The sequence below is a fragment of the Lutjanus erythropterus genome, chromosome 21 (assembly GCF_056507025.1).
Source record: "Lutjanus erythropterus isolate fLutEry1 chromosome 21, fLutEry1.hap2, whole genome shotgun sequence".
NCBI lineage: Eukaryota > Metazoa > Chordata > Actinopteri > Lutjaniformes > Lutjanidae > Lutjanus > Lutjanus erythropterus.
Genome location: NC_139337.1, coordinates 29,131,308 through 29,146,510, shown reverse-complemented (window position 1 = coordinate 29,146,510; position 15,203 = coordinate 29,131,308). Strand labels below are relative to the sequence as shown.

Here is a 15,203-nt window from a genome sequence, read left to right as displayed (position 1 = left end):
ATATGCATACATCTATCGGTACTGGGATCTGTACAGGGGGGCATTAATGAACATATATACATACATCTATCGTTACATACATACATACATACATACATACATACATATAACCATACATACATACATACATACATACATACATACATACATACATACATACATATGACCGTACATACATACATGCTTACATACATACATATGTACGGGAAGACACTGATAAACATATGACCATACATACATACTTATGACCATACATACATACATACATACATACTTATGACCATACATACATACATACTTATGACAATAAATACATACATACATACATACTTATGACCATACATGCATATTTATGACCATACATAAATACATACATACATACATACATACATATTTAGTTTTGAACATACATACATACATAGATATATACATACTTATGACCATACATACATACATACTTATGACCATACATGCATATTTATGACCGTACATACATACATACATAGATACATACATATGAACATACATACTTATGACCATACATACATACTTATAAACATACATACATACTTATGACAATAAATACATACATACATACTTATGACCATACATGCATATTTATGACCATACATACATACATACATAAATACCTACATACATACATACATACATATGAACATACATACATACATATATACATACATACATACGTACATACATACCTATGACCATAAGTACATACATATGACCATTCATATATACATACCTACATATGAACATACATACTTATGACCATACATCCATGCATATATACTCATGACCATACATAAATACATACATACATACAGACATATATACTTATCACCATATATATATACATACATACATACATACATACATACATACATACATACATACATGCAAACATACATACATACGTACTTTTGACCATGCATACATAGATACATACATACTTATGACCATTCATACATACATACATACCATACGTACATACATACATACATCCATACTTATGACCATACATACATATGACCATACATACATACTTATGAACATACATACATACATACATACATACATTCATACATGCGCATGACCATACATACATACATACATACATATGACCATACATACATACATACATACATACATACATACTTATGACCATACATACATACATACATACTTTTGACCATACATACATACATACATACATACTTATGACCATACATACATATGACCATACATACATACTTATGAACATACATACATACATACATACATACATACATTCATACATGCGCATGACCATACATACATACATACATACATACATATGACCATACATACATACATACATACATACATACTTATGACCATACATACATACATACGTACTTTTGACCATACATACATACATACATACATACATACATACATACTTATGACCATACATACATATGACCATACATACATACTTATGAACATACATACATACATACAGACATACATTCATACATGCGCATGACCATACATACATACATACATACATATGACCATACATACATACATACATACATACATACTTATGACCATACATACATACATACGTACTTTTGACCATACATACATACATACATACATACATACATATATACATACATTCATACATGTGCATGACCATACATACATACATACATACATACATACATACATACATACATACATATGACCATACATACATACATACATACGAACATACATACGTACTTATGACCATACATACATACATACTTTTGACCATACATACATACAGACATACTTATGACCATACATACATATGACCATACATACATACTTTTGAACATACATTCATACATGTGCATGACCATACATACATACATACATACATACATACATACGTACATATGAACATACATACATACTTATGACCATACATACATACATACATACTTTTGACCATACATACATATGAACATACATACATACTTACGACCATACATACATACATATATACTCATGACCATACATACATACATACATATGACCATACATACATACTTATGAACATACATACATACATACATTCATACATGCACATGACCATACATACATACATACGTACATACATACATACATACATACATACATATGACCATACATACATATATACATACATACTTATGACCATACATACATATGACCATACATACATACTTATGAACATACATACATACATACATACATACATACATACATTCATATATGCGCATGACCATACATACATACATACATACATATGACCATACATACATACATACATACATACATACTTATGACCATACATACATACATACGTACTTTTGACCATACATACATACATACATACATACATACATACATACTTATGACCATACATACATATGACCATACATACATACTTATGAACATACATACATACATTCTTACATGCGCATGACCATACATACACACACACATACATACATACATACGACCATACATACATAGATACTTATGACCATACATACATACATACATACATACATACATATGTACATATGAACATACATACATACTTATGACCATACATACATACATACATACATACTTTTGACCATACGTACATACATACATACATACATACATACATACATATGACCATACATACATACATACTTTTGACCATACATATATACATACATACATACATACTTATGACCATACATACATATGACCATACATACATACTTATGAACATACATACATACATACATTCATACATGTGCATGACCATACATACATACATACATACATACATACTTACATACATATGACCATACATACATACATACGTATGACCATACATACATATGACCATACATACATACTTATGAACATACATACATACATACATACATACATGGGCATGACCATACATACACACATACATACATACATACATACATACATACATACATACATACATACATACATGCATACATACGTGCATATGAACAAACATACATACTTATGACCATACATACATACATACATACTTTTGACCATACGTACATACATACATACATATATACATACTTATGACCATACATACATACATACTTATGACCATACATACATACATACTTATGACCATACATACATACATACATACATACATACATATGACCATACATACGAACATACATACGTACTTATGACCATACATACATACATACATACATACATACATAGGACCATACATACATACATATATACTCATGACCATACATACATACATACATACATACTTTTGACCATACACACAAAGATACATACATATGAACATACATACTTATGACCATACATACATATGACCATACATACATACTTATGACCATACATACATATGACCATACATACATACTTATGACCATACATACATACTTATGAACGAACATACATACATACTTATGACCATACATACATATGACCATACATACATATGACCATACATACATACATACATACATACATACATACATTCATACATGCACATGACCATACATACATACATACGTACATACATACATACATACATACATACATACATACATACATATGACCATACATACATATATACATACATACTTATGACCATACATATATATGACCATACATACATACTTATGAACATACATACATACATACATACATACATGGGCATGACCATACATACACACATACATACATACATACATACATACATACATATGAACATACATACATACATACTTATGACCATACATACAGACATACTTTTGACCATACATACATACATACATACATACATACATACATACTTATGACCATACATACATATGACCATACATACATACTTATGAACATACATACATACATTCATACATGCGCATGACCATACATACACACATACATACATACATACGACCATACATACATAGATACTTATGACCATACATACATACATACATACATACATACATACATACATATGAACATACATACATACTTACGACCATACATACATACATACATACATACATACATACGTACTTTTGACCATACGTACATACATACATACATACATACATACTTATGACCATACATACATACATACATACATACATACATACATACTTTTGACCATACATACATACATACTTATGACCATACATACATACTTACATACTTTTGACCATACATACATACATACTTTTGACCATACGTTCATACATACATACATACATACTTATGACCATACATACATACATACTTTTGACCATACATACATACATACTTATGACCATACATACATACTTATGAACATACATACATACATACATACATTCATACATGTGCATGACCATACATACATGCATACATACATACATACATACATATGACCATACATATGACCATACATACATAGATACATACATATGAACATACAGACTTATGACCATACATACATATGACCATACATACATACTTATGACCATACATACATATGACCATACATACATACTTATGAACATACATACATACATACATACTTATGAACATACATACATATGACCATACATACATTCATACATGTGCATGACCATACATACATACATACATACATACATATGACCTTACATACATATATACTTACGACCATACATACATACATACATACATACATACATATGAACATACATACATACATACATACATACATACATACATACATACATACTTATGACCATACATACAGACATACTTTTGACCATACATACATACATACATACTTATGACCATACATACATATGACAATACATACATACTTTTGAACATACATACATACATTCATACATGTGCATGACCATACATACATACATACATACATACATACATACATACATACGTACATATGAACATACATACATACTTATGACCATACATACATACATACATACATACTTTTGACCATACGTACATACATACATACATACATACTTATGACCATACATACATACATACATACTTTTGACCATACATACATGCATACATACTTATGACCATACATACATATGACCATACATACATACTTATGAACATACATACATACATACATACATTTATATATGTGCATGACCATACATACATACATACATACATACATACATACTTACATACATATGACCATACATACATACATACTTATGACCATACATACATACATACATACATACTTATGACCATACATACATACTTATGAACATACATACATACATACATTCATACATGTGCATGACCATACATACATACATACATACATACATACATACATACTTATGACCATACATACATACATACATACATACATGCTTTTGACCATACATACATACATACATACATACATACATACTTATGACCATACATACATATGACCATACATACATACATACTTATGAACATACATACATACATTCATACATACATACATACATACGACCATACATACATAGATACTTATGACCATACATACATACATACATACATACGTGTATATGAACATACATACATACATACTTATGACCATACATACATACATACTTTTGACCATACGTACATACATACATACATACATACATATATACATACTTATGACCATACATACATACATACATACATACATACATACAGACTTATGACCATACATACATTCATACATTCATACATGTGCATGACCATACATACATACATACATACATACATACATACATATGACCATACATACATACATACATACATACATATGAACATACATACATACTTATGACCATACATAAATACATACATACATACATACATACATACATAGGACCATACATACATACATATATACTCATGACCATACATACATACATACATACATACATACATACATACATACATACAAACATACATACATACGTACTTTTGACCATACATACATAGATACATACATATGAACATACATACATACATACATACATACATACATACATACATATGACCATACATACATACCTACATACATACATACCTACTTTTGACCATACATACATACACACATGAATACATACTTTTGACCATACATACATACATACATACATACATACATACTTATGACTATACATACATATGATCATACATACATACTTATGAACATACATACATACATACATTCATACATACCTATGACCATTCATACATACATACATACATATGAACATACATACTTATGACCATACATACATACATATATACTCATGACCATACATGCATACATACATACATACATACGTACATACATACATACATACATATGACCATACATACATACTTATGAACATACATACATACATACATTCATACATGTGCATGACCATACATACATACTTACATACATATGAACATACATACATACTTACATACATATGACCATACATACATACATACATACATACATACATACATACATACATACTTATGACCATACATAAATACATTCATACATACATACATACATACATACATACATACATACATACATACATACATACATAGGACCATACATACATAGATACATACATATTTATGACCATTCATACATACATACATACATACATGCATACATACATACATAGATACATACATACATATGACCATACATACATATATACATACCTACATACATACATAATTTTGACCATACATACATGCATACATACATACATACATACATACATACTTTTGACCATACATACATACAAACATACATAGTCATGACCCTACATACATATGATCATACATACATACTTATGAACATACATATATACATACATACATTCATACATGCGTATGACCATACATACATACATACATACATACATACATACATATGACCATACATAGATACTTATGACCATAGATACATCCATACATACATACATACATATGAACATACATGCATACTTATGACCATACATACATACATACTTTTGACCATACATACATACATACTTATGACCATACATACATATGACCATACATACATACTTATGAACATACATACATACATACATACATACTTATGACCATACATACATACATACTTTTGACCATACGTACATACATACATACATACATACATACATACATACATACATACATACATACATATGACCATACATACATATGACCATACATACATACTTATGAACAAACATACATACATACATACATTCATACATGCGCATGACCATACATACATACTTTTGACCATACGTACATACATACATACATACATACATACATATGACCATACATACATACTTATGAACTTTCATACATACATACATTCATACATGCACATGACCATCCATACATACTTACATACATATGACCATACATACATACTTACATACATATGACCATACATACATGCATACATATGACCATACATAGATACTTATGACCATAGATACATCCATACATACATACATACATATGAACATACATGCATACTTATGACCATACATACATACATACATACTTTTGACCATACATACATACATACATACATACATACTTATGACCATACATACATATGACCATACATACATAGTTATGAACAAACATACATACATACATACATACATTCATACATGTGCATGACCATACATACATACTTTTGACCATACGTACATATATACATACATACATACATACATATGACCATACATACATACTTATGAACTTACATACATACATACATTCATACATGCACATGACCATCCATACATACTTACATACATATGACCATACATACATACTTACATACATATGACCATACATACATACATACATACATATGAACATACATACATACTTACGACCATACATACATACATATATACTCATGACCATACATACATACATACATACTCATGACCATACATACATACATACATACATACATACATACATACATATGACCATTCATACATACATACATACATACTTATGACCATACATACATACATACATACATACTTTTGACCATACATACATACTTACGACCAGACATACATACATACATACTTTTGACCATACGTACATACATACACACATACATACATACATACATACATATGACCATACATACATACATACATACATATGAACATACATACATACTTACGACCATACATACATACATATATACTCATGACCATACATACATACATACATACTCATGACCATACATACATACATACATACATACATACATATGACCATTCATACATACATACATACATACTTATGACCATACATACATACATACATACATACATACTTTTGACCATACATACATACTTACGACCAGACATACATACATACATACTTTTGACCATACGTACATACATACACACATACATACATACATACATACATATGACCATACATACATACTTATGAACATACATACATACATACATTCATACATGCGCATGACGATACATACATACATACATACATACATATAACCATACATACATATATACTTACGACCATACATACATACATACATATGAACATACATACATACATACTTATGACCATACATACATTCATACATACATACTTATGACCATACATACGTACATACATACATGCATACATACATACATACTTTTGACCATACATACATACATACATATGAACATACATACATACATTCATATGACCATACATACATGTATACATACCTACATACATACGTACATACATACATACATACATACATACATACATATGACCATACGTACATACATACATACATATGAACATACATACATACATACATACATACATACATTCATATGACCATACATACATGTATACATACCTACATACATACGTACATACATACATACATACATACATACATACATATATCTGTACGGGGGGCATTGATGAACATATATTAGGGGTGCAACGGATCGCAGTTGACCCGTGCCCTTTACAGATCCCCCTCTACAGTTCGGCATGCGTGTGATCTGCCGACCACATGTGAGCATCATAGTTTTACTGTCACTGTTACTTTTGCATAAGTTATAATACCCAAAATCTCAAATGTAGAGTTGCAGTGAAAAGACAGGACAGATGCTGCTGTGTGCAGCGCATCTCTGTGAAGAGTGACTGATTTACAAGCCATCACATCACCTTGAGTGAAATCCAGACCATAACTTTTTTCACTGATGTAACTATGCTATCACCAAAGAAACAGATCATAAAACTATGATGTTCATTGAAACTTTGGTGATATCAGCTGTCTTAACTTCTGCACAGCTCCTCTCTGCTCATCGGTGCAGCTCTGTCTCGCCCCGTCTGTGACAGTGTGTCTGCCGATTGATCATGAGTTCTAACCAATCAGATGTGCTGTGCTGTAGGCGGGACATTGAGCCAGACTGCAGAGTGTAGTTGTGTATTAGACTGTACAGTGTATAATGATTTAATATATATATAGTATATACATAGTACAGAACTGTGCAAGTTTGAAGTTTTTAATATTATTACCATTATCATTACTATTATATATGTATATATATATATATATATCTCATATTATATATATATAATAAAAGTTTTCAAGCAGCTCAAAGAGCCCTATTCTGCCCATTTCCATGTAGGCTTTTAATGTGAATCTGCAGGAACTGTTGTTTAAGAGAGTAAACGTAACTCAAAGCAGCAGGCTGATGAGTACAACATGACTTACTTGTTGTATTTATGGAATTAAAACTACAGAAATGGACATTAAACTGAATTTATCAGGACAAGTATTGAGTTCAGATCAAACAATAGGGAGCATTGTCACTTATTTGATAAAATGTGCTATTAATTATAGGAGAATTTTGGACTAAATGTGTGTATTATTGGCCTGTTTCAAATAAAGGCCCTGGCCTTTTTTGAGAATTTACAATATTTAAGTGCTACTCAGGGGTTTGGAAATGAACACCAGCTCTCAACCAATACTGGGTGAACTGGCAGTGACTGTTCTAATACTCTTTTTCTTTCACTTCAACACATAACACTCAGGTGTTAGTTAGCATCAACTCCAAAAATCCAATTTGGCTGAGAGAATAAGAGGAAGTGGGTGAGCAGAAACATGTCCCTCCCATCCCGCTGCACTCACTGAACTCGGTGGCGATGACGGAGATGTTGTGCCAGGCGTTCTCTTCTCTGTCCAGCTCCCTGAGGATGAACACCGACCCGTTGCCTGCATGGATGTTGAACACTCTGTCCATGTCCGTGCGCCGATCAATAGTGTACCTGCACAAAGACACACAGAGGGAATCGGCTTCTTAACTCGTGTGGAAGTGTGTTGTCGTGTTCCCTGGGTGAGGGGATACAGGGTACGGTCACATTCACACAGTTTCTCAGGTGCGAACCAGAGTGAAAATGGTCACATTAACTGGTGAGACTTGGTTAAATTCCACTCGGTGTGGTTAGAGAGGTTTCAACACGCAGGAGGTACTCAAAACAAGACTGCATGATCGACTTGTCTGCACTCTGCTATTATTTCTTTTCTTTGCTAGTCATACCGCACAAGAAAGCATGAAAAAAAGATGATATTAAAATAAAATCTAATATTTTATCTTCAATCCAGGCAGCGGTTTGCCCTCAGAAGAGAGGCCAACTTTGTTGAAGAGAACTAAATTGGTTTTCACTTGCAGAAATGAGCCAAACTACAGGAGTTAATAAACTGCCTCTAAATATCTTAAGACTTTTGCTAAAAGCTCATTTAACACTAATCACAAAAAAACATGTTTTGTCAATTACCCTTTGTGGGATCTAAACATGGAGATAGTTTCATGTTTATGTCCTCAGGTTTGGACTCGTCCGCCTCTGAAACAGCCGCCACCACGCAAATACAAGTGTGTAAGGAATTTTATGTCCTGCGCAAAAAATCATCTGCATCTTTTTATAGTAACGGTGTCCAGCCTGCTCTCACCAAAAGGCATATGGATAACATGCAAATGTATTGAAGTTATCCTGCTTTATTATCACACCTTTTTTGCTTTTCATCTATCATTTCACACCATTTAGTGTGTACTGATGTGGAGATGATGTGTCATTTAACACATAGATGTCATGGATAAAAAAGACGGAGACTGCAGTTTGTGTCCTGAGTAAAACCAAAAGTCAGCACTGACTTATTGTAGCTAAACTCTTTCCATCCGTCTACCTGGGCTGGCAATTTTTAACCCATTAACTTCGATTAATTTTTTTTTAAAAAAAAGGCATAAATTGATGCTAAGTAGGCATATAATTTTAAATATCTTCATTTAGGGGCACAGGCACATTCTACAGAGGGGCACTGGATTTTATGCCTTCCTGTAGTTGGGGGAGCAACGTCCACCTATTGGTTATTTTTGCACAACCATGAAAAGAAAATAATGTCGTCTAGATGACTCACCAGTTCTCCCACCAGCTGCATTGCATTTCTTATTGCTTTCATGCACAATCCAAATACATAAGTACCCATATCTCGAGATGGGCTTTAGCCTCGCTGATCACAATGGATTATACTGATTTTATACTCCTATTGAAGTGTGCTACCCTCATACGTCTTCAACAACATCCTTATTGTGCAAATTGCCCTCTTACAATACATTACAAGTATAGCAAGTGAATGTTTATCCTTTATTTTTTTGTGAAGCCTCTTACATAGTTGTACTCACACATGGGATTGAGTAGTTTTATATACACAGTGTTATATTCATGTTTTTCATCTTTCCTTCAAAAATTCAAAAATATTTTAACATAGATAAAAACAGTAGAATTCAGACAACGAATGTGTTATTAACATTTGAAATACTTGTGGCCCCAAAAGAAGAATGAATAAATGTTTATGTTTACAGTGTTGCATGACGGGAGAATCCTGTTGTAACCCTTCAATTTTGAATTTGTGACCGGAGATCATTTTTCACATCACCCACGGTGCAACCAGGCTCTAAATATTTTGGGAGCCTGTATTTCTTTGGGCTCCAGCTAACTCCAGCTTGTGTGAAGCATTACTGTGCACTTGACATGAAAAAATTAACCTGTTCCTTTTTAGACTGCACAGATTTTGTTGTCCATCCATCCATCCATTATCTTCCGCTTATCCGGGGCCGGGTCGCGGGGGCAGCAGTCTGAGCAGGGACACCCAGACTTCCCTCTCCCTGGACACTTCTTCCAGGTGTTCCGGAGGGACCCCAAGGCGTTCCCAGGCCAGCCGAGCGACGTAGTCACTCCAGCGTGTCCTGGGTCTTCCCCGGGGCCTCCTCCCAGTGGGGCATGCCCGGAACACCTCCCTAGGCAGGCGCCCAGGAGGCATCCGATATAGATGTCCAAGCCACCTCAGCTGACTCCTCTCGACGTGGAGGAGCAGCGGCTCTACTCCGAGCTCCTCCCGGGTGACAGAGCTCCTCACCCTATCTCTAAGGGAGCGCCCCGCCACCCTGCGGAGGAAACTCATTTCAGCCGCTTGTATCCGAGATCTTGTTCTTTCGGTCATGACCCAGAGTTCATGACCATAGGTGAGGGTAGGAACGTAGATTGACCGGAAAATCGAGAGCTTCGCCTTTCGGCTCAGCTCCTTCTTCCCCACGACAGACCGGCGCAACGACCGCATTACTGCTGCCGCCGCACCAATCCGTCTGTCGATCTCGCGTTCCATCCTCCCCTCACTCGTAAACAAAACCCCAAGATACTTAAACTCCTCCACTTGGGGCAGGGACTCTTCTCCGACCCGGAGGGAACAAGCCATCTTTTTCCGGTCGAGAACCATGGCCTCAGACTTGGAGGTGCTGATTCTCATCCCAGCTGCTTCACACTCGGCTGCAAACCGCCCCAGTACAAGCTGAAGGTCCAGGTTCGAAGGAGCCAACAGGACAACATCATCTGCAAAAAGCAGAGATGAGATCCTGTGGTCCCCGAATCGGACTCCCTCTGGCCCCTGGCTGCGCCTAGAAATTCTGTCCATAAAAATAATGAACAGAACCGGTGACAAAGGACAGCCCTGCCTGAGTCCAACATGCACCGGGAACAGGTCTGACTTACTGCCGGCAATGCGAACCAAGCTCCTGCTCCGATCATACAGAGACCGTACGGCCCTTAGCAGAGGGCCCCGAACTCCATACTCCTGAAGCACCTCCCACAGAATGCCACGAGGGACACAGTCAAATGCCTTCTCCAAGTCCACAAAGCACATGTGGACTGGTTGGGCAAACTCCCATGAGCCCTCAAGCACCCTGCGGAGGGTGTAGAGCTGGTCCAGTGTTCCACGACCAGGACGAAAACCGCATTGTTCCTCTTGGATCCGAGGTTCGACTATCGGCCGAATTCTCCTCTCCAGTACCCTGGAATAGACTTTACCAGGGAGGCTGAGGAGTGTGATCCCCCTGTAGTTGGAGCACACCCTCCGGTCCCCCTTTTTAAATAGAGGGACCACCACCCCGGTCTGCCAGTCCAGAGGCACTGTCCCCAACTGCCACGCGATGTTGCAGAGGCGTGTCAGCCAAGACAGCCCTACAACATCCAAAGACTTGAGGTACTCAGGGCGGATCTCATCCACTCCCGGTGCCTTGCCACTGGGGAGCTTCCGAACTACCTCAGTGACTTCAGCTTGGGTGATGAATGAGTCAGCCTCTGGGTCCCCAGCCTCTGCTTCCTCTACGGAAGATGTGTCAGTGGGATTGAGGAGGTCCTCGAAGTATTCCTTCCACCGTCCAACAATATCCCCAGTCGAAGTCAACAGCTCCCCACCACCACTGTAAACAGTGTTGGCAGGGTACTGCTTCCCCCTCCTGAGGCGCCGGATGGTTTGCCAGAATCTCCTCGAGGCCGACCGGTAGTCCTCCTCCATGGCCTCCCCGAACCTTTCCCATGTCCGAGTTTTTGCTTCCACAACCACCCGGGCCGCAGCACGCTTGGCCTGCCGGTACCCGTCGGCTGCCTCAGGAGTCCCACGAGCCAGCCAAGCTCGATAAGACTCCTTCTTCAGCCTGACGGCATCCCTTACCTCCGGTGTCCACCACCGGGTTCGGGGATTGCCGCCGCGACAGGCACCGGAGACCTTACGGCCACAGCTCCGAATGGCTGCATCCACAATGGAGGCAGAGAACATGGTCCATTCGGACTCGATGTCTCCAGCCTCCCTCGGGATCTGGTCAAAGCTCTCCCGGAGGTGAGAGTTGAAGACCCCTCTGACAGATGGTTCCACCAGACGTTCCCAACAGACCCTCACAGTACGTTTGGGCCTGCCAAGTCTGTCCAGCTTCCTCCCCTGCCAGCGGATCCAACTCACCACCAGGTGGTGATCAGTTGACAGCTCAGCCCCTCTCTTCACCCGAGTGTCCAAGACACACGGCCGGAGGTCAGTTGACACGACCACAAAGTCGATCATTGACCTCCGACCTAGGGCGTCCCCATGCCACGTGTACTGATGGGCACCTTTATGCTTGAACATGGTGTTCGTTATGGACAGACTGTGACTAGCACAGAAGTCCAATAACAGAACACCACTCGCGTTCAGATCGGGGGGGCCGTTCCTCCCAATCACGCCCCTCCAGGTAACACTATCGCCACCCACGTGAGCATTGAAGTCCCCCAGCAGGATGATGGGGTCCCCAGTCGGAGCACTTTCCAGCACCCCTCCCAAGGTCTCCAAGAAGGCCGGGTACTCTGCGCTGCCGTTTGGCCCGTAGGCCGAAACAACAGTGAGGCACTTATCCCTGACCCGAAGGCGCAGGGCGGCGACCCTCTCGTTCACCGGGGAAAACTCCAACACATGGCGGCTGAGCTGGGGGGCTATTAGCAAACCCACACCAGCCCGCCGCCTCTCATTGTGGGCAACTCCAGAGTAGAAAAGAGTCCAGCCTCTCTCAAGGAGTTGGGTTCCAGAGCCCCGACTGTGCGTGGAGGTGAGCCCGACTATCTCTAGCCGGTACCGCTCAACCTCCCGCACCAGCTCAGGCTCCTTCCCCCCCAGCGAGGTGACATTCCATGTCCCCACTGTGAGA

At 36.9% G+C, this 15,203-nt stretch overlaps 1 protein-coding gene across 2 annotated transcripts in view; it reads right to left on the bottom strand.

Moving 5' to 3' along the window:
• The window catches only part of LOC146307795 (cadherin-6-like), a 118,441-nt gene that overhangs the window by 18,773 nt on the left and 84,465 nt on the right, over nucleotides 1–15,203 (bottom strand). For both annotated transcript variants that reach the window (XM_084746733.1, XM_084746732.1), the window contains one exon: nucleotides 10,331–10,467. In XM_084746733.1, the coding sequence (XP_084602859.1) occupies nucleotides 10,331–10,467 (137 nt within the window). The remainder of the gene's footprint in view (nucleotides 1–10,330; nucleotides 10,468–15,203) is intronic.